Below are 27,406 nucleotides of genomic sequence, written 5' to 3'. Positions count from 1 at the left end.
GCATGAAGCATTGTAGACACTTGTACAGAAAATTAGTAGCCTGGGTGGAAATTATTCTGCACTGCATGGAAATTTGGGGTTTAAGCAGACTGCCTTGAAGTAATAGATAGCAGAGTAGCCACTGTGGGCTGCCCTCTGGATAGGAAAGGAGGAAAAATTGACTGTTCATTTCAGAATAGAAGGTGCAAGAAATGGCAAAGTCAGGCACATTTTCAGCACCTCCTACTCTATTGAATGTCACTCTCTCAGCTCCTGCTGTGGCCCTTGGAATCTGGAGGTGGAGATCTGCAAAGCTCCATGACTCTCCAGTGGCACATAAATAAATAGGAAGTTTCTTGCTCTTCGTGGCCAGAGACTGGGAGCTGAGAACAGAAGAACCCCTCTGGATACTTTGAACCTCTTAATACTTTCTTGAGATGTCCTTGAGAGTAAAATATTTGTACAGCTGAGCATAAAGTCAAGGAATGGGGGCCCTCTCTGTGGACCCCCTATTCTCTGTCTGAGAAGGCAGTGGCTCATACAAATCTAATGCAGCCCTAGAATTCATTACAAAGAGGGGACTTCAAGTGATTTTTACCTCTGTATAACCCATGAAAGACTTGCAGTGGTACAGTGCATGTAGGATTGGTGTTAGCACTTGAAAATGGGCTGGGACTTCAAAAGCTCCCTGAACAGTTCTGAGAACTGCAGAGAAGACCTCAGAAGACCAACAGAGCTTTGCCTTCTTGCTGCTTAGCTTATTATCAAAAGGAAGATGGGGAGGTAATTTGATTAGCGTGCAAAATACTTGCTCAGGGAGAAAATACCAGGTTGCCAAAGAGATCTTTAATCTAATGGAGACAGGCATAACAATACTGACTGTGAAAACTGAGGCAGGGTGATGCAGATAGAAAATGAGACCTTTCAAGTTCTCCCTTTTTATAGAAGCACTTAATGACCAGTGATGCAAACTACCAAACATGGTCACAAGTTGTCCACCCGTGTAGAGTCTGTGTTCAGCCTGTGTGTGCTGCTGGGCTAAATGCTGAGTTAAGGGAGGGGAAATGCTGTCAGCTGCAAGAATAAATCAGGCCAAGTGTAGCTCCTGCCAGCCTTGTGCATCCCTGGAACTGAGTACTCGGCAGTGGGACAAGTGCAGAGGGCTGGCCTGGGGCACTAGGGCTGGCAGCTGCTTTGTGAGCTTCAGTTCTGCCCCTGCACAGCCCTTCTGAGCATGTTCCACTCAGAACTGACTTCTTCATCTCTGCTTTATCCCAGTTTACAAAAGACAAAACAAACCCCAAACTGTTTAAAATGTCTTCTCAACAGTAATTATTCCTAATTGCTTAACATGTCTAGTTCTAGATTCTCAAAGCATTGTAATCAACTAAGACTTTACAGCTGGCAAAGTTGTATTAAAATTTGTATCTTCACTTTAGTACCCAGAAAACTGCCAGAAGTAATTGTCTCATAGCAAAGTTCATGAGCACTCCTCCAACTGGTCAGCTGCACAGCCAAGTACTTTGCCAAATCTTGGGCTCAGTACTTGCAGCTGCAGAAACCAAACTTAATTCTATCATAAAAAGCAAAAACTTTTTATCTGTCTACTGAGCCAAGAGTTCCTGGTTCTTATGGGATGCTTCAAAACAGTCCATGACCATCATTCTCTGGTCTGTTGGTGTTCAGGGAGCTGTTGCCATCCAAGTCTTCATTACTGGATCTTGTGCACAGAATGCTGCTGCTGTTTTAACAGTCTATCTCTTGTTATCCAGATGAGCACTATGCCAGGACTTCCTACAAGACCCTGCTTCTATGATATAGACCTGGACTCAGTGTCAGGAGAAGTAAATGGGCTCTTCTGAAAGGAATGATTAACCACAGGTTGGTGCCTTCTTGAAGATCTTCAATATTTGGGCTTTATTTTTCCAAATATCTTGAGATAATGGAGTTAAGCCAATCCCATATTATGCCATATGTTTCCAAATGACATTTGATGATAATTCAGCCTGAAAGTTGCTTGCAGTACTATATAATAGTAATTAAGTTTTATTTTTGTTTTTAGCTCCCAGAAGAACACCTGATGAGTCATGTAAATGGAACTGTGCTCTGATCTTTTTTTTTTTTTTTTGAGTCAGAACAAGAGATCAGTGAGAATATAGTGGAAGAAGTGACTGGAAGGAGGAGTGCTGAAGAATCAACCACTAACTTTTAATCTGTAATAATTTTTAAACTGCTGTGTTCCAAGCTAGTTGACATGGAGCATATAAAGCATACTTCCTCTGCAGACCTCCTGCTTCATAATCATAGCTGAAGCAGAATACAGAAGCTTGGCTTTAATGACCTCTTTTGATTCAGTGACATGATTTTAATAATTAAAAATCTTAAAGCTGGAGCTGTTTGAAACAGTCTTGGGACTTAATTGTCTTAACCAAGGGGGTTTTGCAGCATATATTATCTTTAAAAGTCTAGTTGGCTGCAGTTTCCCATTTGCCACGTGGAATTGTCTGCTCCACTTCTCGTGCTACTGGAGAGCCTGCTGTGCCCTGGCACTGCACCAGTGGCATTTCAGAGGAGCAAGGAGGAGCCCCTTCACTTCCCAGCACTCTCCCAGTGCTTACCCTGCCTTCTGCTGTGAGTTATTCCTGCAGGCACCTGAGCCATGTCAGATACCCCAAGCCCAGCTGCAACTGCTGCATTCTTCTGTCAATGGAATGGAACCTCTGGATATCAGATCTGCAGGGACTGGGTCTCTGGCTTCCACCAAATGTGTCCTTTGAACCATTTTCTGCTCAGCCATAAGTGCAGTTACACCATTGACAAGTCTTGTTTCTGAAGGTACCTTTTTGGTCAATAGAGACAACATGAATAGTGATCAAGTGACTTGTAGCAGGTTTTGTCAACGGGCCAAAAATCATTTTGTAACATGAAGATAGCATTGCTGCCAATTTTTTAACTAATACAAATAAACTGGAAAATACTTCAAGTGCTTTTTGGGTTTTAATGTATGCACTGAGATTACTGAATTAGAATTTATTTCTGTGATTAACTACACACAACAGCAATCCTTGTATTGACAAGTAGGATGATTGTTGCAGTAGTAAGTAGCCTGCAATGCACCAGGGTGTGTGTTTTATTCTGGTTTCCTTCCCTAGATGATGGAAATATCTGTAGGAAATAAAATACCTGCATTATTCTGTGAATGTGAGATACTTGCATCTGTTTGTAGAATATCTGAATTAACAGTCATGAGGCCCATCTGACTGTATCAGAACTGAATTTAAAAACATTCCAAATTTGGTGAGAACTGGGAGGATCAGGATGTAGGTGTGCACCAACGTAGGAGAGCATCTGTACTACACAGATACTGTGTGTGAATATATATATATATATATGGGGAGAGAAAGAAATCTCTATCTCTTCAATTATTCAGGAGGGGAGAATAATTACATACAAGTTACCTGGTTGTGACACAAGCAAACAGAACACTTTAAAGAGCCATAAGAGCATTTGAGATGCATTCACAGCCTCCTGAAATACTCCTTTTGAGGTTATGCAGCCAAGGATTTCCTGGCAGGCAGGAGAGCAGGCTCTGTCCCTTTGCAGGGAGGTCAGGGGCAGTTCCCCCATTGCTGCCCAGCCCCCAGCTGGCTGAGGTGCCTCCTCACCTGCAGCTCCTGGCCCAGCCTCTCCTGGAAGAGGGTGCCCGAGCAGATGCTGCCAAGTCTGCTGTCAGCTCCTACATTTAATCTTCTGCTACACTGCTTTCCTGTGAGTGCTCTGTGTTCCACCTTCATTTTATGCTTATGAAAGATGGGATAAGTGCAAATTTATGCTAAGATTAGCCTCCTTTTAGTTTAGCATGAGATCATAGCCATGTGCTTGAGAGAGATGGTTCAAGAGGTTGCTAGTCCCCCTCCTGCAGTGAGGCACAGCACTGGATCAGGCACGAGCTGTTAAAGGGTTTGCTGCACAACAACAAAGCACAAGAGCCAAAAAATAGCCCCAAGCATCTCCAAAGATTAGTGGGGAATGTTTTCTAACCTGCACTTCCACCCTCTCTCTTCTCTTGCAGGATGGATACATAAATAGGTTATTTTTTTAATATTCTCCTTCACAGCTAAGGGTGCCAGCTAGGTCTTGTCCTATCAAATAGGACACACAGGACACTTAATTTCTTTTAGCTAAGTACTCAGTGATTCTCTTCTCCTGTTGCTTAGAGAAAAAACGAATTATGTACAAATTTGTTCTCAGTGGGCTATTTGTGGGCCTGGTCCTTAGCTGGTGTTATGGCCATCCACCCCCTGTGCTGTGCTGTGCTGTTGTGAGAGTGCTGCATCACATCCTGCAAGAAATAACAGATTCATGTTTTTAAGTAGTGCTGGTGACTAGGAAGAGGAGAAGGTGTTGCTTGCTTGACTTGTTGCATGTCACCAGCCCCACAGAAAGAAAAGAGGATCCATCTGGGCCAGGATCTTCTGTCCAGCTTACTCAATTTCTGACCTTTGCTGACCCTGCCTTTTATTTCCCTTTCACCACAGCCATTGGTGCTACCATCTGCCCCTGGAGTGTCAGGAATAATTGGATTCCATGCAAAGTGTTCCCAAGGGGATTCATGACTGCTTGCCTCCATCACAGCACTGCATTCCCCAGCCTCACATTAGCCATCCTCCTTGTCTGCTTCCCTCCCTCCTGCCTCCAACTGCAAGGAGGGAAAAGCTCCTTGCATTGTGGGGCCTCATTTGGCTTTAATAAAGCAGTGGATCATAATTAGAACCCACCACCCACCTCAGGAGAGAAGCTGTTTCCAAATGAAGTTCATTATCCTGAGTGAATGCGAGCAAACACATCTCAGAGGGGAGCTTTTAAAAAGGCAATTCCTTGTGATGCTCAATGCACTTTTTCCGCCCTCCTGGCTGGCAGTTCAGCCCATCTAACCCATTTTGTACCTTTTTTCCCATGAAGAGCTGAGGAAGGGGGGTTTTCTAAGCCTGGCCTACACTGAGAGCCACTTGCAGGTTCAGAGTGCTGCTTTGCTCAGTTTCTCGTGTGCAAACGTGCTGTGAAGCAGTTCATGCCTGTAAAGCCTTTGTGGGCGTCAGCTCCCCGTGGAGATGAATGGGGACGTTTGGGCATCTCAACCCCAGTTTCCTGTAGTTCATCAGCTGCACGGGGTAGTCCTTTCTCTGGAGGCTCTCCCGTCAATCATCACAGCTGGAGACGTGATTTTTTTAAAGTCAGATCTTAGCTGCTTTGGAGAGAAGAAAGGCTCCTATGAAAGAGGCACTTTCTCTGTTGTTTTGGGCGTGGATTAGTTTGGAGCCAGGAGCTGGCTGTCCTTATCTCCACCTGCAAAGGTGTAGCTCCTGCAGCACCTCCAGCAGTGAGTGCTGAAAGCTGTGGAAGGTTTCAGGTGGGACAGAAAAATCAGCTGCCGAGAGCAGGACCCCCGTCCCTTCCCACACAGCCAGGACAGCCCCGGGGGTCCCTCCTCCCTGCGGGGTGCGCTCCGCGCTCCCTCGCAGTGCCTCCTGCTGCCACCGGCATCCAAACTACAAACCGCAGCTCCATTTCTGGCAAATGAACTTCGTGGTTTTCGGGTCTGCACAGCCCGGGAGGGGACGGAAGGTTACTCTGCCAGCGGGCTCGGGATCCTGCCCTGCCCTGCGAGCTGCTACCCGCCCAAGAGCGGTGTAGGGCGCAGAGGAGAGGGATGCTGAGCGGCGCGCAGGCAGAGATGCGGTGCCGCGGGAGGAAGGAGGCGGCGAGCAGGTGCCGGGCTGGGTGCGGGGGGCGGGCCGGGGGCTGGGTTGGGGGGCGGGGGGCTGCCGGAGCGCCATCCCTCCCCGCCGGCCCGGGGGGCGCGGCTCGGCTCGGCGGGGGCGGCGGCGGCAGCGCAGCCGCGGGAGCGGAGCGGAGGGAGCGGAGCGGGGCTGGCTGCAGGTGAGGGCGCGGGGGGCGCGGGGCTGGGGCTGGGGGCGGCCACACTAACGGGGTCCCGGGTCCCCGGGCCCGGGCGGGTCGCGCTGCGCGCCCCCGAACGCCCCCAAAACTTGCCGGGCGCGGGGGCGGCGGGATGCGCTCGGGGCGCCGCTGCTGCGGGTGCGCGCTCCGACACGGCTCCGACAGCTCCGCTCGGCTTCCCTTAAAATAGTCTAATTAAAATAATAATAATTTTTAAAAAGCCCCAGATGTGCTGCGGGGGAAGCGTGCCCCGGAACCCCCTTTAAACACGCTACTCCCGAAAAGCAGAGCATGAAATGCGGTGTAAAGCCCTGCCCGGAGCCCCTGAGCCGTCCTGCAGAAGTTGGTGTGTTTGTGATAACACCTTTTTGCATCGTTCTATCCAAAAGGTTCTGATGGTATTTCGAAGAGATTTTTCTTTTTTTTCTTTTTTTTTTTTTTTTTTGCTATGGTTGACACACATCTTACAACATCGTGTCTTTGATGAGCACACACGGTGTTAATTGAGGTTGCCATGGGAGGCATGCACGTAGTATAAATAAGCTCCCTTCTTGCCATGTGATTTCTCTTTTGTATTCCTCAGGCCTCCTTTTTGTATTCTCTGTTTTTGCATATTGTCATATGGTGCATTAAAGATAAAAATATCTGCTGTCTCAGGGTGTAATTTCCCTATCTGGAACTATAAGTGCATATGGAGCAGTGGGGAAAGGATTTAGCAAACCGTAGGAGAAGGAAATATGTGTGTGCCTGTGTAATAAGTATTCACCATAATATGGGCAGTTATATAAAAAAAGTCCCTTTTTACCACATGAAATAACAAAACAGTACTTTCTGTGATGGAGCATCACTGGGTTGACATCTTGTGGCCTTATTTTGCCTTTGGATATTGATGCTAATTAGTGAAAAAAACCTGCTATGGTGCCTGCAGCCTTGTTCTGCGTCCCAAAATAAAGTGTTTAGGGAGAAAAAACTTTAAAGTACTTTAAAAAAATTTCTCTACGGGTCTTATCACTCATTTACTGTGTTCCAGATAAAAAGATGAAAGCCTCAGTCATGCTTTGCAGCAAATTTCATGTAACACGCGAGAGGAACTGAAGCAGAAACCAAAGTCAAGGCAAAGCAACATCTGACCTTGTCACTGGGGGGCAGAAAACAGCCACTGGTTCCACTGGTGCTTCAATCAAACTCCCTGAGCAATGTGGAATTGCAGAGAGCTCACAAAGTGCAAGTTCCTTCCAGGTCCGTGGGGTGAATAAAAATTGTTAACTCTTGGCTTGATTTGTCATCCTTTGGGGGAAAAAAAAGGTATGTCAGACTGGCCATTACACAGTTAGACCAAGCACAACTGGAAGTGGGTTGCTCTGGAGATGAGAGTGACTGAGGCCAGCAGAGCCAAGGAGAAGCCTGTTCAACTCCACATCTACCCGGGATTCCTTGGAGAGGTGATAAAGTGAGTAATAAGGCGAAGTGGGAGTTACAAAGTGGATGCGACAGCTCCAGCAGAACTTCTCACTGCACATACGCTCGTTACAAAGCAGCTAATGTTATTTGGAAATCTGTTTGAGGAAAAAATGCACTTTGAGCATCTCTGCGGTTGTTGTGTCTGAAGCATCGATCAGGAAAATCGGCAGCACAGCACCAACAAAGTGGAAGATAATATGGTAAAGGCAGCTAAGGAAATTCAAATGGAGAACCCAAGAGAGGCAGAGAGTCCCAGCACAGGGGCCACATGCTCCCCGCCAGAGGAACAAGCGAAAAAACCCTCCATGCTCTGCTTTAAGAAGCGGAAGAAGTCCTGTAAGAAGGAGCTGACTGTGAAGGATGCGTGCGAAGGAGCCTCAGAGGAGAAAAGCCAATGTGTCAGCGCTGACCAAGAGGAGGCAAAAGCTTCCAATCCATCACAATCCTCCAAAGGAACCTGGGCAACCATCAAAAACCTTGCCAGACCTCGGAAAAGGCAGAAGTCCTGCTCACGGAAGAAGGTGCCCTCTGATTCCCAAGTGCGGCTGGAGGTGGATGCTGAGGAGAGCTGTGCACAAGAGCTCCCAAAGAAACGGGCGAGCTCGGGGGTGAAGATGCCCTGTGTGAGGTTCTCCAGAGGCAAGAAAAAACCCAGCCCCTCTGAAGCAGTGGAGGAGTCAGAGGGCAGTGTTCAAGCAAATGAAGTGATGGGTGTTGTGAATAAGGCTAGTGAAGAGCCAGAGGATTTGGCCCCGACGGACAAATCTGAATCTTTCAGCCCAGTCTCTGCACAGGAGGAGCAGGATACTGTGAAACAGGAGCAGCACAGGATGAAAGAGGACCAGGATACAATGAAAGAGGATCAGAATAAAGGGAAGGAGGACCAGGATACAGTGAAAGAGGACCACGATACAGTAAAGGAAAGTGACACCTCTGTTGGGAAGAGTGAGCCCCTGACAGAGCCCTCACGTGATGCAGAGGAACATTCAGAGTGCACTGTTCAGTTGGAGATAACTGATTCAGAGACAGGTGATGAAACAGCCCAGGACAAACTGCAGGAAGGGAGCCTGTCCCAAGCCACTGATGACGTGGAGGGCAGGGAAGTTGTTCCTGAAGCACCTGTTTCTGAAGATCAACCTGACAATGCCCCTGAAATCATAGAATGGCAAGAAATCCCTAATATCTGCAAAGAGATGCCTGAAAGGGATGAAGTAGAAAAGAGCATAAATGTTCCTAAAGAGTGCAAAGCCAAGGAGGCTGTAACTGATTTCAGTGAGTTGGCATCTGGAGGTGATGCAGCAAGTGTGCAGGAGGCAGCAAGTGTGCAGGATGCAGTGAGTGTGCAGGATGCAGCAAGTGTGAAAGGTGCTGTGAGTGTGCAGGATGCAGAAAGCACACAGGATGCAGTGAGTGTGCAAGAGGAAGAAAGTGTGCAGGATGCAGTGAGTGTGAAGGATGCAGAAAGCATGCAAGAGGCAGTGAGTGTGCAGGATGCCATAAGTGTGCAAGAGGCAGCGAGTGTGCAAGAGGCAGCGAGTGTGCAGGATGCAGTGAGTGTGCAGGATGCAGTGAGTGTGAAGGATGCAGAAAGCATGCAGGAGACAGTGAGTGCACAGGAGGCTGCGAGTGTGATGGGTGCAGAGAGTGAACAGGAGGCAGCAAGTGTGCAAGAGGCAGCGAATGTGCAGGATGCAGCAAGTGTGAAGGATGCAGCAGGCATGCAAGATGCCACAAGTGTGCAGGATGCAGTGAGTGCACAGGATGCAGCAAGCGTGCAGGAGGCAGCAAGTGTGAAGGATGCAGCGAGTGTGAAGGGTGCAGCAAGTGAACAGGAGGCAGCAAGTGTGCAAGAGGCAGTGAATGTGAAGGATGCAGCAGGCATGCAAGATGACACAAGTGTGCAAGATGCAGTGAGTGCACAGGATGCAGCAAGTGTGCAGGATGCAGTGAGTGCACAGGATGCAGCAAGTGTGAAGGATTCAGTGAGTGAACAGGAGGCAGCAAGTGTGCAAGATGCAGCAAGTGTGAAGGATGCAGCAAGTGAACAGGAGGCAGCAAGTGTGCAAGATGCAGCAAGTGTGCAGGAATGCTCCAGCCATCAGGTGTTAGAAGCAAGTGCAGGTGCTGGTGTCAGCATCGTCATCACCATCACCGAAGCTGAGGACTCTGACAACAACGACTCTGACCAGGCCTATGAGCCGTCCCCAGTTTTGCACCAAAAAAAGCAAAAAGGGAACAAAAAATCAAACAGGAGTGCTGATGTTGGTCAGAAAGATGGCTCCGAGGCTGGTGGCGGTCCCCAGGCAGAGGAGAAAGCTCTGGGGGACCAGGGGCACAGAACTGGGGAGCAGTACGAGTTGCTCCTTGTAGAAACCGCCTCTTCCCTCGTGAAGGCAGCCATTCAGTCATCCATAGAGCAGCTGGTCAACGAAATGGCCCTGGAACAGAATAAACACAACAGCTTTCTGTGATGGCAGCCTTGCCCCAGAGAGGAGCAGAGGGAGTGATTTCAAGCTCCATTTGGCCTGCGTGTGTGTGGAGAAGTCGGAGAGCTCCCGAGGCCGAGGTGGAGTTAATTCTGCATGTTCAGTCCAGTTCAGTTGTGTGTCTATGTGAAACAGATCCTGGGACATGGGCAGGCCCTGCTGGGTGCAGCGTGTCCCCTGGGGCTTCAGACAGCGCCACTGACCACAGCTGCGGAAAAATTAAGGTGTTACAGTGACTGTATTTTCACTTATTGGCACATTTATGTCAAGACCACATTTCTGCCATCACCCATGCTCCGTTTGCCCGCTGTTCATGCTGTAGATCTGTGCATTCCTTGTGTTTGAAGAAAGGTCCTGAGAGGCAGTTAGGGCCCAACCTGCTGCTAGGCTGGATTGGGGGCACGCTGATACAGCTGGAGGCTTGCTGGGGCTTTATTGCAGATGAGAACGGGGGAAGTGTCTGCAGTGTGAACATGGAAACATCAGTGCCAGGTTGCTTTGTGCTGTGGACAGGCCCTTGCTGGGCACAGGTGCCAGGAGCCACGGTCACTGTGCTGCACAAAGCCAGCGGGTTCCAGGAGCTCTGTCCTTCATGGCCTCTCCCTGTCACGATACCCGAGCAGCCTGAGCATCTCCAGGCACTCACAGCTCAGCCTCAGCCTCGCCTTGCTGACCCGGCTGCGCCAGTGCCGAGAAAGCCACAGCGCCTCGTTTGCTGGGGGAGCCTTTCTCACACCACTGAACTCGACGGGCACAACTCCCTGCATCGGGCACAACTCCCTGCATCGGGCTCAATTCCTGCATCGGGCTCAGTTCCTGCATCGGGCTCAATTCCTGCATCGGGCACAACTCCCTGCATCGGGCTCAATTCCTGCATCGGGCTCAATTCCTGCATTGGGCACAACTCCCTGCATCAGGCTCAGTTCCTGCATCGGGCTCAACTCCCTGCATCGGGCTCAATTCCTGCATCGGGCTCAGTTCCTGCATCAGGCTCAGTTCCCTGCATCGGGCTCAGTTCCTGCATCAGGCTCAGTTCCTGCATCGGGCTCAATTCCTGCATCAGGCTCAGTTCCCTGCATCGGGCTCAATTCCTGCATCGGGCACAACTCCCTGCATCAGGCTCAGTTCCTGCATCGGGCTCAATTCCTGCATCAGGCTCAGTTCCTGCATCGGGCTCAGTTCCCTGCATCGGGCTCAATTCCTGCATCAGGCTCAGTTCCTGCATCGGGCTCAATTCCTGCATCAGGCTCAGTTCCTGCATCGGGCTCAGTTCCCTGCATCGGGCTCAATTCCTGCATCGGGCTCAATTCCTGCATCAGGCTCAGTTCCTGCATCGGGCACAACTCCCTGCATCGGGCTCAGTTCCTGCATCGGGCACAACTCCCTGCATCGGGCACAACTCCCTGCATCGGGCACAACTCCCTGCATCGGGCTCAATTCCTGCATCGGGCACAACTCCTGCATCGGGCTCAGTTCCCTGCATCGGGCTCAGTTCCTGCATCGGGCTCAGTTCCTGCATTGAGCTCAATTCCTGCATCGGGCACAACTCCCTGCATCGGGCTCAGTTCCCTGCCTCGGGCTCAATTCCTGCATCGGGCATCCCTGGCGTGGGAGCAGCCCAGCCCCTGTCCTCCCTGCCTTCCTCCGTCCCCATCCCGCAGTGGTGGTGAAGCTCTCCTCAGATGTATCTTTTATACATGGCGTGTGATATAAATAGCAGTGAGCTGCATGCGTGTTAGCAGTCAGCAGAGTTTGGGAGGCTGCAGTGCGCTGCCGGCACACGCTGGGATGGCTCTGGTTTGCTCAGAGTGCTGCTGGCATCCCTGGCTGCTGGCAGCAGCCTGTCCCACACTGCTCCCAAAGCCCTCCTGCCTCCATCCAGCCCAGGCATCCCTTGGGAATCCTGCATTATGCCCGGCTCGCTGCCACCAGGCTCTGGCACGCCATGAAGCTCGCTCTGAAACATGCAGGGGAATGCTGGAGCAATCTTACCAAAGTCCTCAGGGAAAAAAAAAAATGCAGACATGAGGGCCTGAGGACATTGCTGGAAAATGCCTGGACAAGCCTGCTGCTGTCAGACCCCCGAACTGCCCTGCCTGAGGGGGTTTGCACAGGCTAGAACGTGTGTGAGCATCGAGCATTGCCCCCAGCTACCTGATCTCCAGGAGAAAGGGGCCTTTTGATAATATGGGATTGCATCTGTGGCTGGGATTTGCATCCAGCTGTGGCCAAGGCAGTGTGTTCCTCTGGGAAAATTCTCCTGCGTGTTCCTCAGCCAGCACAGAAATAGCAGCTGCACTTGGCAATTGCTCACTGACCATGCACTGAGATTCCCCTTCCCAGCACAGACTTTGGATTCCTGCTAAAACACAAGGGCTGCTCCTGTCCCTCGTACCTGGTGCACAACACTGTTTTAAACCTTGATAAAATATCTCCTCAATGTCACAAGAGGATGGTGAGCAGCAAGAGACACAGATCATCTCTGTGCAAGTAAAACTTAAAAAAACCCAGAGGGTGGTAAAGAAAAAAAAAAGTCTTTTTATTTCCTGTGAATTTGTTTAAGTTATCAGCTATTGATAATTCAGTGTGTACAATTTTAATGGCTTTGTACTTTATAATGATCCTTCCAGGTATTTTGCCACAGTTCTGGAAAAGGGACTTTTTAAGGACTTTTAGGTGTACCTTTGGAGCTGCTGCAGCACCCAGGAAGAGCCATCCTGATTCTGGGAGTGGCTCATGGGATTACTCTGGGCACTCTGGCAGGCTGGTGCTGAGCAAAGGGCTGCAGCATTGCTGTAGGATCCCACTGGAGTCAGCTGCAGAGGAGGATGTCCAAGCTTTAGTAAATAAACACAAAATTACCCCACAGGGCCAGGCTGTCATCCTCTGTCAGCCTGCTAAGCTGAGTTTTGGGAGGATTTCATGTTATTTCAATATTGCCTTTTAGGCAAAACACATCTTCAAATATAGGAGGAGAATGGCAGAAATGCTTAGTCCAGCCCTGCCCTTGCTTCATGTCAGGGGGTTGAGTTTGCATCCTCTCTTGTAGCTGGTTTTCCCTCTGTTACAGCTGTACATAGAACTGATGATTATTTCATTAAAGCTGAATGTACCTGTTGTTTTCTTGCCTTGTGATTGAGTGGGCAGATATGGAGGGATTTTATATGTGGAAGGATTGACTCACAGTGGTGCTCTGTTGTGTCCAGCTTTTTCAGGCAGCCATACAGTGAGCAGAGAGAAATCTTAATATTGGGGACAGATCCAAGTTCTTTTGAGGTTTGCTCCTCCTCTGCCCTTTCTATGACATTTCCTTTTGGTTGCTGGTCAGTGACTTCCACTAGAGGGTCCTGGCTGCCCAGGGACTGTTATAAAGAATGTGTGAAGGATCACAAATCTCTGGCAGCTAAGAAAAGCCATCCTGCTGCCCCATGGGTAAATTCCCTGTTAGATACCCTGTGGCACCACAGGAAAATGTTTGAGGTTCTGCAGACTGACAAGGGTTTGACCCTTGACTGCCCATAGAATGGCTCAGCTCTGATTTCATGCAGGTGGTTTGGTTTTCTCTGCAAACTGCTGGCCCCTGCACAGTTTGGTGTTGACAGTATTCAGGTTGGGGCTGGTATTTTGGGAGGGGGAGCAGCACATCTGGTGCTTTGGCACTTTCTGTGACAGATCTAATCAGTCCCACACCCTAACTGGTTTTTTTTTGCATAATGTCCTTCATGTAATTTCTTGAGACACTTTAAAACATACACAAAATACAGGGGAAAGAAGTGATACATTTTTAATAGTATTAATACTATTTTCTCTTTCAGGTTTACAGAACAAAATATAGGCTCATAACAGCCACTAATGACTTAATTAAGACTCTTGACTCCTTCCTTATGATTATGGAGTAGAACATTAATAAAACATTTATTCATTCATAGAAGGAATGATAAATTATACTATTGAGAAAGACTGCCAGGCCAAGGAACCTGTGGGGATGTGCCAGAGCACCAAAGGGTGGCCTGACTTTAGGACCATCATCCTCACCAACAGCTGAAATAATCTGGAATTATCACAGAATCACAGGATCATTCAGGTTGGAAAAGATCTCCAAGCACCCCCAAGGCTGCCACTAAACCATGTCCCCAGGTGCCACATCTGCATATTTTTAAAATCCCTCCAGGGATGGTGATTCCACCACTGCCCTGGGCAGCCTGTTCCAATGCTGGACACTCCTCTCAGGGAAGTTTTTTTTTCCTGATATCTAATAATTTTGATAGCCCCATTCAGCTTGCTTGTTAGCTGCCTGGCTCCTTACCCAGACATTCATTGCTTGCTGCCCTCTGAATTATGGAAGTGGTTCTGCTCACCCCACAGCCCGTGCTGCTGCTTTTGTCCCAGATGTTTCCAGTGCTCTCCTCAGTGGGGACAACATTCAGCTCTATATCCAATAAGTTCCCTGTCCTTGCTTTGCTGTGTCATTTTGAATATTTTCATCTCCCACAGCTTTTTTATATTAGCAGCAAAGAAAAGGGTGTTTAAATAGTACAACTCATACCCAGAAAGGCATCCAGGGGGATAAAAAGCTTTTCTGTTAAGTCAACACTGAGCCCAGCAGAAAACAAGTGTATCTATTGAAAAGTTCCTTGTGAAAACTGCCAGTAGACAATGATGGCACAAACAAATATTGTGTTTTCTTTCCTGCCCTGGCACACCAGAAGTGGATTGGAAATGCACAGGGCTAGATCTCCAGCTGCTGAAGGTCACAGCAGCTCCTTAGGCTTAAAAGGACTGACTCTACAGCAGCCAGGAATCTGGTGTTTGAATCCAAGGTGCAATCCTTGCATGAATCATGGACATTCTCATATGCAACATATATAAAAGTGAAGATATGGTTGTTGTTGTTGTTGGGGGTTTGGGTTGGTTGGGGTTTTTTTTTGCACCAATGTATGTAAGAAATGGAGTAAATTCATAAAATACACTGGTTTACACTTGGGATGGATGGATGGAAGCCAGACCCACATGTTACAGGCAGTGAAGCCCTAATGTTTCCTGTGTTACAGATAGAACCTTTCAACATGAGTAACTCAAAATGAACTGCTCCAAGGAAACAGATTGATTTAAATAATTGCTTTAATATGATTTTACCTCTGCAGTTTTATTTCCCAGAGAAATGGTTCTTGTCAGCTCTTGTTGGGTAGTACTAAAACAATGAAATACTTTACATTTGCAAACAGACGAAATCTTAACATTAAATGTGACTTAAAATAAAAACTAATCAGATGATGCTATCTCTTACAGAGTTATTTAAGCTACAATATAGGTTAATGTGTTTTAGGAGGTACAGCTTTCACAGGTCTTTCTTTTTGCAGAGGATTGTGAAGAGTGCAGTTCTGTGCCAAATGATGGGATTTTTCTGCTGTGGGGTGGAAGTCCACTGAGCCAAAAAGTGGATTTCAGCAAAAATACCCAAACCCAGCATTTTAAAGTAGGTTTTGTTATATAAAAACTGACAAACAGGCTGGATACAAAAAGGGAGGGAGATGGTAAGAAAACATATTTTGCAATTCAGATTGTTAAGATGAAAGTATCATCTGCAGCTCAAGCTGGCAGTCGCCCTGTCAGTCCTTAAGTTAGACCTCGCAGAGATCTGCCTTCCAAACCTCTTTAATCTGGGAGAGGAGACACCCCCTGCCAAGATGGGTGCTCCAGCAGGGTCCCTCCTGCAGGTACCGCTGTCCTTTCGGGAGGTGCTTTCCAGTGCCAGGCACTCACCGCTGCACGGACACACCAAGCATCACTTTGTCCTTGTCCCCGAGAGAAGATTTCCATCTGGAGAGGGATGGATGTCACTCGCGTCACGTTTGCTCTCAGCATTTGGCATTTTAATGAAGGCTCGAGGCCGCGGTGCCGCTGTCAGGGCTCAGCGCGGTGACAGCTCGGCGTGACGGGAGCCTGGAGAGATGGCAGCGGGGTGGGGAGCGCAAGGATGCGGCTCCTGCGGAGCTGCCGAGCGTCCCCGGGATGCAGGAGCGGCCCCAATGCTGCTGAGCATCCCCCAGGAAGGGGAACGGCCCCGGTGCTGCTGAGCATCCCCCAGGAAGGGGAACGGCCCCAGTGCTGCTGAGCATCCCCGGGATGCAGGAGCGGCCCCAGTGCTGCTGTGCATCCCCGGGAAGGGGAACGGGCCCAGTGCTGCTGTGCATCCCCCGGGATGCAGGAGCGGCCCCGCTGCTGCTGAGCATCCCCCGGGATGCAGGAGCGGCCCCGCTGCTTAGCATACCCCGGGGAAGGGGAACGGCCCCGGTGCTGCTGAGCATCCCCGGGAAGGGGAACGGCCCCGGTGCTGCTGCTGAGCATCCCCCGGGGAAGGGGAACGGCCCCGGTGCTGCTGAGCATCCCCCGGGATGCAGAAGCGGCCCCGCTGTTTAGCATCCCCCGCCGCTTCCTGCCTGCCAAACCCCAGACTGCGCTGCACGAAGGCGTCGGGCTCCGGCGCAGCCCAGACAGCCTGAATCCCAATTTGCATTCCATTTCCTAGCTGGAGCAAGGCAGGGGAGGCCGAGGCGCTGGGAGAATCCCGCCCCGAAGCTCCCTGCCGAGTTGGGGCAGCCTGCGGGCTGGGGGCCCGGCTGGCGAGTGCAACAGGAACAGCAGGACGGCGCGCCCGCTCATTAGCGCCGTGAGTAAGCGAATCACCCGAGCAGCCCGGTGGGGGATGCTCGGCCCTAATGACAGGCTGGTTCCCTGCCCTGCTGGCTCCGGCGGTGCTGCGGCAGCGCTGCCCGAGCGGCTCCCTCCCGGGGCGGCTGCGGGCAAAGCGGGGGCGAGCAGCTCCGGCCGGAGCTGGATCCTGTCTCCGTGGCTGACACCTCTGTCTGCCTCCCACGAGATTCTCCTGCATCCATCACCCCCCCACGGTTTCCCTGCCCTACCGCCTATAGCTGGCTTTATGTCCTAAAACAGACGGGTGCAAATCTCAGGGAGTGCCAGGAGGGACAGAGGGCTTTAGGCAGCGTTTGTGCCACTAACAGGAGGATTCACATCGCTGCACTGCCCTGCAGGGAGGTACCTCACAGGCACGGGCTGCCTGGAATCCCCAAAGCTTCCCATCTTCACTCGGGTGAAACCCAGTGCAGCAGAGAAGGCTGAGAGCTTTGCCACACCTTTATTCCGAGGTTGCAGCCTCTGGTTTAGAATAGTTGGTGGAGAACATTTCCTCTCGTAGGCTGCTTTTGAAGTTGTGTCATTACTTTTTCTTAATGAAACATGCAAATCCTGTAGATGCTGAGATTACATCTCAGGGAACTGAGTCTTGACACAGCTCTGGTTGTAAATATTTAACTGGCATGTAATTTAGGGCACATCCATCCTCATTATCTTTTCCCTCATGATTTCTTATTGCTCAGAATATATTTTCCTAGTGCTGGACTGCTGGGAAGCCCACTCTGTTGGAGTATTTTTTGGCAATCCTGGACAAGACAGGAAGAGCCTGAGTTTTATTAAATAGAGACCCTGAAGATCATGGCAGAGGAATGGCACAACCTGCTTGGCTGATTGCTGTGGGAGGGCTTCCATAAGCCATTAAATTTGGCCACTGATAGCTCATGGTCCCATTCAATGATGCTGAATTCCATATGCTGAGGTGGCTTTTCACTGCAGTTCTGAAAGCTTCACTTACACAGGATAAATACCTTCTGCCTCCAAAATACAGAAAACTATTTAGTATCAGCATTACACTGAAGAAATGAAATGTCATGATAGCAGTATTTCATGGCCTTATTTTTCACTATAATGCTCACTGTTTCAGGTTTATATTCCAACAGCAAATTTTATTTCCCTATTCAACCTTCTCAGTGTGTACAAAAGCAAGATTCTCAGTAAAAAAAACAGACCCCACACTGCAGAGGGGCATAAATATACTTTTCTCCACACACTTTACTGCGCTCTAAGAAGCCTGAGAAACATAGACCCTGTTGGACACAGCAGCATCAGAGCACTAGATATATTTCAAAATATTTCAAATTACCTATCTTGAAATTGTTCCTCATGCTCTGCTGGTTGAGCCAGCTAGTGTACAGTCAGCATTTTGGGGCCAGCACCCAGATACATGATGACAGCCTCTGCTGCACCTAGTGGCATTTCAGAGGTTCACTTGAGCTGGCTGAGGACTCTTCTCATGCTCAGGGGCTTTGGCAGGGGGGGGTCTGAGCCCAGATCTTCCCATTTTTACATAAAATAAGAGCTGCAGAGCCCACAGACAAGGCACTTCAATGACTGTGGTTCATCAGCACAGTACCCCTAATGATGGGACCCCTCCAGAGCACAATGCAAATCCCCAAGGATCCCCTGAAACTTTGGGACTTACAGTATTCCCACCCTGGGGCTTTATTAGCCTAAGCCCATGTGCATCTATTAACCAATCATAGATATCTATAAGGAATCACTAGTATAATTATTCTGTACACTGTGACAAAATTTTTTAGGTTTTTATTATAAAGAAAAAATCAAACCTCAACAAGAAATTAGTATTTGTCAAATCCAGCTGTGCAAGTCAGGCAGATTCCCAAGCATGCACCGGCATAAAGGTTAAGCACTCAGTAATTCAAGTGTCTTCCACAAGCAGTAATAAAACTTCTCATTATTTATCCAGGAGCAGCTGCTGCCCTTGCTTAGCAAATGTAACTGCCCTGTAAAATTATTTTCTATTCAGAAGACTTGGAGAGAATGATGTTTTTATGTTAACATAACTCGGAGCTGATGACTTCTGTCTCCAGCTTTTCCTGCTGCTTTAATTATAACAGAGCTTTAACACTTGCACTGGAAAACTGCTGAAAATGCATTTCTTGTATTGCAAATGATGCAAAAAAAGAAGCCTTTGGCAGATGTTTGATGTCACAGATGTTCAGTCCCACAAAGGTTAACAAAAGTGCACCTTTGAAACAGGGTTTGAGGATAACAGAAAACAATCATTTAAGTTGTATCTTTTCAAGGATACACCGGTCATGAACACAGCCCTGGTTTATGTCTCACTTCGGCTTTGCTGGTGTGTTTGCAGTCAGTGCCATGGAGTCACTCCTACAGCACATACAGCTGAGTGATTTGGCTTTTACCCGAGATCATAGCTTTTATAAAAGCTTCCTTTTTAATGGGCCAGAAGCAAACAAAACAGTCCAGCCCACGCACCTGAGGATGAGCAGCGTGTCCCAGAGATGCCTTGGGCACTGCTGCTTGCTGTCCCCAATACTGAGCTCTATTACCACTACCCTGTTACCTCTGCAGGCACATCAAGAGCCCTTTGATTTTCAATATCAATTACTTCAGGCAATTTAGGCACCTATTTGACGATCTGAGGTGCTTATCTACCGACTGAATAGCAGATATTCAGTCCCTCTACAGCTCATCTCTACAGCTCTAGCCACCCCTGCAAACGCTTCTCTCTGTTTTTAAATTAAATGTAGGAAGCTGAGGGAAGCAAGCAGCACCCGGAGAAGCCAGCCCACTCAGTAAAGTGTCACATGCAAATGGGGAATGACCATAAAATACCTCTTTTTTCCCTTTTTTTTAACCTGTCATGCAGAAATAGAGGTCAATGGAAGCCAGAGGGCATTTGCCCAGTTATGAGCAGCCTGTGCTGGATGTGATTTAGCTGATGCAACTAGGCTGGGAGAGAGGAAGAAGGCTCTTCTAGGAAATGCTCAGTGTGAATGGCTCCATGCTCAGATGCAGCATTCACAGGCCCAGTCTCAGCTGGGTTCTGTTGGTTTGCTTGTTTTAAAGAACTCTGCTTTTTAAGCAGAGTTCAAATGTGCTCACACCAGAGCAGCTTTAATGGGTACACGCAGCAGAAGGAGCACTGGGCTTTGCGGGGAAGCACACCCCAAACCACAGCCTGCATTTTGCAACACCCTCTCAGCAGGCTCAGGGACTGGTTGTTTTGCCCCTTTGTCTTGAAACACAATTTGGCAGCCCTCAGTGGCCAATCCATCCCCTGGAGTGTGCAGCTCCCTGCCCAGGGGAAGCAGCAGCCGCCCTTACAAAGACCTCAGATGGTCCTTTAATTCAGCAGTGATTTAATTGCAGCTCTTGCTCCAGGACAATATCAAAGATAGTTCAAGAGTCCTGACCTCAAAGAGCTTTGGAGCAGGAGTTCTGACAGCAAACTGTTTCACCATTGTTCAGGCTCCCCCTTTCCAAAGGCTCCACCAGGACTGGCAGAAAGCCTCCAGTTTCTCAAAAACTGAGATTGTGGGAGCAGCTCACGAGGCTTTTGCTCTGTGGTGTGGAAGAGACCTCTGCTCTCCAAGAACTCAGTGTGCCTCCTCAGGACCTTCTGATTAACAGCATCTCTGAGGGGTGATCTGCAGCCCCTCTGGTGGGAAGCCTGGCATATTTCAGTTGAAAAACTAGAGAGGGACAAACGATGAATTCAAGAGGCATATGCATCGTTTCAACCTCTTCTTGGATATTACCCTTCAGATTACAAATCATAAATGAAAAGCTGGATGGGGCTTTGAGCAACCTGGTCTAGTGGAAGGTGTGCCTGCCCATGGTAGGGGGGCTGCAATTAGATAATCTTTAACATCCCTTCTAGCCCAAACCATTCTAAGATTATATGAAAGGCAAAAAAAACTTGCACACTACCATTTCACAGTGGCTGTGCAAACAGAGAAAAAATAACACGCTGTGTATTTGCTCTGAGCAAATATACAGATTGTAATATTAAAGAATGTGTTTACTCCAAGCTGTTTATAAAGTCAGAAATCACTCTCACTCAGAAAATACGTGTGTGGAATTTGGTCCTGTAAAGACTTAAGTTAGGGTATGTCTCCTCTCAAAGAAGAGAGGACACTCCTTTGCAGGTTTCCTTCTTCCCTGCAGAGAAAACAGTCCAATAATGCAACATGGTCCTAGAGAGGCATCAAAATCTGTCCTTGCTTATGCTGTAGTGGTGAACGAGGGAGGAGTAGGAAGGAGGAAAAACACATGCAAATCCCTAGAGTTTAAAAGTAAATTTAGAAGACAGATGAGGACTCCAGGGCTTGTCAAAATGAAGGTTGCCACCCCTACATCAACACTGCCAATTCCCTTGAAAAGAGCAGCCTTATGGCTCCTGCAAATATTTATGCAGAGATTTATTAACTGCAGTTACATGAACAACATGAACTTCAGGATTCATCTCCTTGAGATACTTATTTTCATTAAAAACAAACTGTTTGGGAAACACAATACGTATTTCCCTCTACACTTCCATCCATTTGGTTTCAGAAGAGCAATTCTATGGGATACAAACAGTCCTAGGCACCATACAGAGTACTAGACAATGTTTAAACCTCACACCCAGCAATACAGCCTTAACTCCAGTAAAGCAGAGTAGGACTAAGTTCACATTCAGGAAAAACATAACTGAGTTACACGGAGGTTTCCAAGAAGGACTTAGACGGGAATTAGCTCAAGTTTAAAAGTTAGAGAAGTAAAAAAAAGCAAGTACACAAATCAAAGTACACAGTCCTTCACAGTTATCTCAGCGGTGAGGGGAATGGTGACTCCAGAAATCAGATGCACAGAGCTCCCTGGGTGGAGAATGCCAAGACATCCAGTTTCAGCACCTGAAGGGGCAGAATTACTCTACCAGGATGGTATCAACGCTTTCTTGGATGAGATCTGACTCCAGTATGCATTCATCTAAGTGGTCTTGGGACAGGCTGGAGCTCTTAGGCAGGCTCTCGCTGTCGCAGTAGGGGTGGAACCTGGCGGGGCTCTCCAGCCGCTGGCAGCGGCCGTACTTGTGCTGCTTCCCTCTGTGCGTGTACATGTGCTCCAGCAGCTGGCTCTTCCGGAAAAACGCGCGGCCGCACACGGTGCAGCTGACCTTTCTCTTTCTTGAGAAAGAAAAGTTACAGTTCAACTCCACCGGCTCGTGGTCCTTGGAGATGAGGGAGAGCTGCCCGATCTGCAGAGGCTCCAGGTCGCTGCAGCTCGGGTGCTCCAGCTGATGCTCATCCTCCTTGAGGAGGAAGGCCCCGAGGCGACGGCCGTCGGCAGGCTCCCTGTCCTCAGCCAGAGGCTGCACCTCCCCCAGGTCGCCGCTCTCCAGGATGGAGGCGGGCACGCCGAAGGGCAGCGAGCCCGAGACGTGCGTGTGCAGGTGCTGCCGCAGCCCCTCGCGCAACTCGAAGCGCTCCCCGCAGTAGTGGCACAGGTGCGCCCTGAGGCTGCCCTTGGCAAAGACGGGGCTGGCCACCTCCGGGGAGGGCGGCGTGCAGCTCTGGGACACCACGGGCTCCGAGTCGCACCTCTCCTGCTTGATGGAGACCGAGAGCTTGGGGCGCTCCTCCGCCGGCTTGGCCAGAGCCGCGGGCTGGGCCGCGGGGCGCGCGGCCTGCTGCTCCAGGGGCCCGTCGTCCAGGCCGATGGCCAGCGACAGCTGCAGCTGGGGGTGATCGCCCTGCGCCGCCGCCCTGCTCCCCGCCTTGGGCACGCTCTCCTTCGCCCCCAGGCGCTCCTTTGCCAGCTTGTGTGCCGTAGAGATCTGGATCCCGTACAGGTTGGAGGACTGCACGGGCTCTGGGGAGAAGGCCTGGTTCATCTCGATGGCGATGTGGGACAGGTGGTCTGCGTGCAGAAAGCGGATGCCCTCCTCCAGTCGGCTCTGGCTGACAGTCTGCTTTGGCCCTTTCCCAGTGTACATGATATGTAACAAGTAACTAAATATGTCAGGCTGGATGTCTGTAGGCTGAATTTTTATGCACTCGCTGAAACAAAACAGATGATTAAGTACATAAAGGCATCCAAATCCTGATCCATTACCTGCCCATTTGCTGTGAGAGCGCTTTTACAAGCAGCACTCCCTGCCAAGTCCTGCAGAAGTGCAGAAGCTCCGTTTGCAAAGCCAAGTGCCTGAGTCTGCGTTTATCCCTGTGATTCTGAAGACCACGTGCACAACTGCAGCTGAGGCTGGTGCAAGTGACCAGCCCTGGCCACCCTGTCCCTCCGATGCAGAGCCAGCTGCACCCACACGGCACTGCAGCGATGCCATGCAAGCCGTGCATCACCAGTGTGTGCCACTCCACTTATTGAAGTAATAAATTCAGCTGTCAGCACTGTGTAATCTTTATGAGCATTGCACTTGAGTGTCAACAAACAACATCCACAGGGAAAAGCAGTCAATTCCTCTCACTTCCAGCCAAGGGGGCAATGCAGCTGATCCTAAAGATTATCTTACACAGCTGCTGGGAGGCCACGACCCTCAGAAAGGAAGGGGAATGAAGAAGGGTTTAAGCAGCCAACCCCAGGTCAGAGGCCAGACCTTGGCACTGCTGTTGTTATACCTGCAGAACCACTCCTGACCTGGCCAGGCGAAGCATGTGAACAACAGGCTGAAATGAATTGATGATGTCTGTCTCAGTTCTTATCTGCAAAAGCCTGAAGCAAAGAACTGTGATAAGGCCACAGCTTCTTGATTGTTTCAAGCCTGTGGATCCTGCCAGAAAGGACAGTCTCACCCAGCAAGCTTGACTACAGCCTAAGGCAAAGTACTGGACATATTGCACACGGGCAGGAGGTACCAGGATATCCCTGGATTCCAAATCTGCAAGGTTGTCACTGCAGGAAGATGGTGGTAGTTACATGCTTTATTTATCAGGTCACACAAATGTCTCATCTCCAAAATGCAGGGTCTGATGTCGCCATGTGCTGATTAAGAAAGTGGTTTTAAAGGGTAGAATGTTCTGGACTGGGATTGTTAAAAGAGCCAAGGCCTGTGCTGGATTAGGAAAATAATCTCAGGCCATCTAACATCCCCACTTGTACTCTTTCAGACTTCATACCTTTAGAAAGAAGAAAAAGCAGAATCTTGAGAGTGGTAAAAGGGCAGGACACGAGCTGTGTGTTCTTACCTCGTCTGATGAATAAATATCATCTTAAAATAGTTTGAAAAAGCAGCGAGCACCGCTCTGTGGGCTTTGAAGTAAACATCTCCAATGGCAACTGTGCAGTCACACAGAAAGCCAAACTCGCGCTGCATGTTCAGCTGCTGGAGGAGGAGGACGCTGTGGCCGGTGGTATCCATGGTGTGCCTGGGAGCAAGGGAACAAGACGTTCATCTCATTAAGAAATCTGAGAGCTCCCAAAGGCCCAAATGTTCACTGCTCACCACCGAAACGGGATGGACGCCGGGCATGGAGCCTCCTCCCTGCTCCAGATAGTGCCTGCACCCCAATTTAACAGTTTCTCCTTCCGATAACACCGCTGGAGCTCAAACCCACGATCAACGAGCCCAAGACCTCCGGGGGACTTTTCCATCTGCCAGCTACACTCCGAGATGCTTCTCCCGCTGATTTAGTATGCTCCGTGGGGTGTCAGCACTAACTTTAAACCTGGCTGGCGTTTTCCCTGTGACCTGTCGGTGCTTTCTGCTGCCCCGGGGGCACAGGGGAGCGGGGCCGAGCGCGGCGGCCCCGGCACAGAGCAGCGCTGTGCGCCCAACAAAGCCCCCATTGTGAGGGCCGAGCCGCCCTCGCCCCGCCCCGCCCCGCCAGCGGCCCCTGCGCAAATAAACGCTGATATTTGCTATTGTTTCCGCACAAAATTATTGCGGGGGGTGGGTGGGACGGAGACACGGCGCGCAGCGGGAGGCGGTGAACGCGGCCTCCCCGAGGCGCGGGCCCTGCGCTCCCTCCCGGCCCGCGCTCCCCGCGCCCGCGCAGCCGCTTACCCGCGCGGAAGCGCCGCCGCCGCCCGCCCGGCGGATGGGGTGGGCGCTGCCCCCCCGCGCTTCCTGCCGGGCCGGGCAGCGGTGGGCAGGGATGGGCAGGGATGGGCAGGGATGGGCAGGGATGGGCTTCTCCCGGGAAACGCCGGCGCGGCCCCTGCGCTGCGGTGGGCGCGGCCCCTGCCCGCCTGTGGGAGGCAGGGAAAGAGCGGGTGCAGCGCTGTGGGGATTTTCTGGGGAGGGTGCGTGTTTCCAAAGGCATCGCGCTGGGCTGGGGGCTTGGCTTCTTCATAGCCCAGTGGCGGAGTGTGGTCTGCTGAGCGCCTCAGATCTCGGCATAAAGTGGGTGAGGGGTGTTTGTTGGGCTGGGTTGGGTTTTGGGTTTTTTAAAACAGAAACAGGGAAAAAAAAAAAAAAAATTAGAAGGAGCTTCCCCGGTCTGGCCGCTCATGAGAATGGATGAGAAGATAGGATCTGGCTTCCTCACCAGTGTCTGCGGCCTCTGTGCTGCTTTAAGCACCGCGGCTCCTCAGGACGCACCGTGGCTGTGCCAGGCCTCCTCCAGGCGCGCAGGGATGTTGAACCGGGGTTGTTTTAGGTGAGAGCAGCTGTGCCGGGCAGAGGAGGATGCACTGGCGGCACTCCCATCCCCGCCGCGATTGCCGGGCCGCCAGCAGCCCCTCCCGGGGGTCCCTGAGCCCCACCCTCCGCCCTGGCGCTCAGTGCATCCGAGCGGTCCTTCCGTGAATCTTACCAAACTGCACCCTGAACTTGTTCAAACCCCCAGTCCGTACAGTGTCCTGCTGCCACGGGCTTGGTTTGATGTTCACACGTTGTTTTTCCAGCTGGAAAAGGCGGTGAAAATCACTATTTGAGTGGTTTTGTCATGATTTTGGTGCAGTTTCCAAGATGTATCACTCCCACCTCTTCCGTGGCATCTCTACTGACTCAGGGCCTCTGCAGAAGAAATTCAGTGCCTGAGATCATCCCTCTTGGTTTCCTCTCAGCATTTGATAGTTTGTAGTCCATTTTCTTATTGCATCCCCATAACTGCAATTCTTGAATATTTAAGACAAGTAATGCCTGTGGCCACCAGAATGCATCAGCTTATGGGGCTGTTTCCAGGCAGCCTGAGCCTGGCTGGATGATGAAGATGGGCTGAGATGACAAAGCGTAGGCTCCAAAGCATTTTCATCCATGTGTTGCTTGCTGCTTATCCCACTGACCAACATAGCTTTATCTTTTCCATTGCCTTACGTTTTATTTCTTCTATTTTAAATATAAAGCTCACAGGACTCAGGGACCATCTTTCCCTCCTGTGTTTGCACAGCAGCAGAATTGAGAGATCATGGAGCTATAATCCTGCTGCTCCTATAAATATCAGTAGCCACTTTTCTTCCTCAAAGAAGGTTGGCAGTAGGTGGCTCAAGGTTTTGTACTCTGTTTTGGGTTATTTAACATATTTATTAACCTGCATACAGAGTGAGTCGCTATTTGCAGATGGCATGTTATTTATTTAAATGATTAATTATTTACACGTTATTTAGGTTGACTCTGGTCCAAAGAGAACTTTGAAGAGCTTCAGAGAAACCAGAGCCAAACTGATGAAAGCAGTGGTGAGGAATGAAATTTGGCGTTTTGCTGTAAAACACAGGAGATATCACTCATCTCAGCCAATACAAAGTGACACAGTCTATGCTGGTGGGTCAGGAGTTCATCGGGACATAAGCCACAACTCTCTTCATGGGTGTTTCTGCTCCCTCCTTCTCTTTGGTCAGAAAATAATAATTTTTTTAAGAGTAAATTGGAAAGGTAAGTGTGGTGGGAGGGCAGTAGGAACGGGGGTGGTGAGAAAGGGGGACTGCCTCGTGCCCCACCTTACCGGAGGTGGCAGGAGCTGCCGCTGTGACACGCAAGGGACAGAGCAAGGGGCTGCACAAGCCCCTCATGGGCACTCTTGGCTTGTGCTGCCCTGAGGTGTCTCCTGAGGTGGGGAGAAAAAGACTCTTGAACCATAAGAGAAGCAGCTTTTCAGTGTGATTTGAAAACCACGACTGATGGCTTATGGAGGCCACTTATTTAACTTCCTATAAAACAGGAAAACCTACAAAGTAGCTGTAGTATGGGGGTCCCTCCACCTTGTGGGAGCTGGTGTCTTACAGCCACAGGTTTTTTTTTTTTCCCCTTGGCACTGCTACGCTCTCCTGAGGCAAGGCTGAAGCAGAGTGAGAAGAAAAATGGGGATTTTTTAGACACATTCTGAAAGATCTATTTTGAAGGCTCCGCTTTTATTCTGTAGTGGTTAGAAAATCCCCAGCAGACCCAGAAGGAAAGCCTGATCCTCCATTTGGAAACTTGGATTGTGTTACTTGGGTTTGTCCTGTTTGCTTACACAGTGGAGGGATGCTTCACGAAAACCTTCGGGGTCACTGAAGCAGGGATAGGTGCCGGTACATTTTTTAACATTGTGGCATTTTATTTTGTTGCCCTTTTTTGTTAGTTTTGCCATTTTCCAATATGTAATAAAACCTCTCAGTTTTGCTATGATTACATTTTCCCCTTTGGCTTGTCAGATACTTGGAGAGATGTCAGTTGCAGCACCATAAAAACAATGGGATCTCCATAAACTGAATGATGGAGTTGTGCGGATTAAACACTTACAATGCTTGTGCTGAAGGACAAATGCCATTTTGGGGGTGGAAAAGTCAAGTGGCAAGACCTGGAGGAAAGCCTGACCTGGCTTATGTTTTCCCTTAGATCTGTGGCAGATAGCAGGGGGGCCGGAAATCCCACTTACTCACATGGGATAGTTCCGGAG

General features: G+C 49.7%; 3 protein-coding genes across 8 annotated transcripts in view; 2 read left to right on the top strand and 1 right to left on the bottom strand.

Moving 5' to 3' along the window:
- Positions 1–2,962, top strand: part of MTHFD1 (methylenetetrahydrofolate dehydrogenase, cyclohydrolase and formyltetrahydrofolate synthetase 1) — a 39,869-nt gene extending 36,907 nt beyond the window's left edge. Inside the window, exons 27-28 of the mRNA XM_079308249.1 lie at positions 1,752–1,860; positions 2,042–2,962. Coding sequence (XP_079164375.1) covers positions 1,752–1,841 — 90 coding nt within the window. The 3' untranslated portion in view covers positions 1,842–1,860; positions 2,042–2,962. The remainder of the gene's footprint in view (positions 1–1,751; positions 1,861–2,041) is intronic.
- A 2,496-nt stretch (positions 2,963–5,458) lies between these two features.
- Positions 5,459–10,699, top strand: AKAP5 (A-kinase anchoring protein 5). The gene is made up of 2 exons (XM_079309503.1): positions 5,459–5,748; positions 6,971–10,699. The coding sequence occupies exon 2, from the start codon at positions 7,599–7,601 to the stop codon at positions 9,870–9,872; it is 2,274 nt and encodes a 757-aa protein (XP_079165629.1). The 5' UTR covers positions 5,459–5,748; positions 6,971–7,598; the 3' UTR covers positions 9,873–10,699.
- A 9,890-nt stretch (positions 10,700–20,589) lies between these two features.
- ZBTB25 (zinc finger and BTB domain containing 25) lies at positions 20,590–27,406 on the bottom strand. Of its 6 annotated transcripts, none has more exons than XM_079308279.1 (4): positions 27,390–27,406; positions 23,774–23,953; positions 23,226–23,300; positions 20,590–22,630 (listed from the first exon to the last, which is right to left on the bottom strand). In XM_079308279.1, coding segments are annotated over exons 1-4 (1,389 nt in total). In that variant the 5' UTR covers positions 27,392–27,406; the 3' UTR covers positions 20,590–21,498. The 6 variants fall into 6 exon arrangements, with proteins under 6 accessions (XP_079164405.1, XP_079164407.1, XP_079164406.1 ...); XM_079308281.1 differs by lacking the exon at positions 27,390–27,406 and adding an exon at positions 25,343–26,001; XM_079308280.1 differs by lacking the exon at positions 27,390–27,406 and adding an exon at positions 24,592–24,777.

This window comes from Erithacus rubecula (assembly GCF_903797595.1).
Source record: "Erithacus rubecula genome assembly, chromosome: 6".
Classification (NCBI taxonomy): Eukaryota; Metazoa; Chordata; class Aves; order Passeriformes; family Muscicapidae; genus Erithacus; species Erithacus rubecula.
This window is presented reverse-complemented; position numbering and strand designations above follow the sequence as displayed.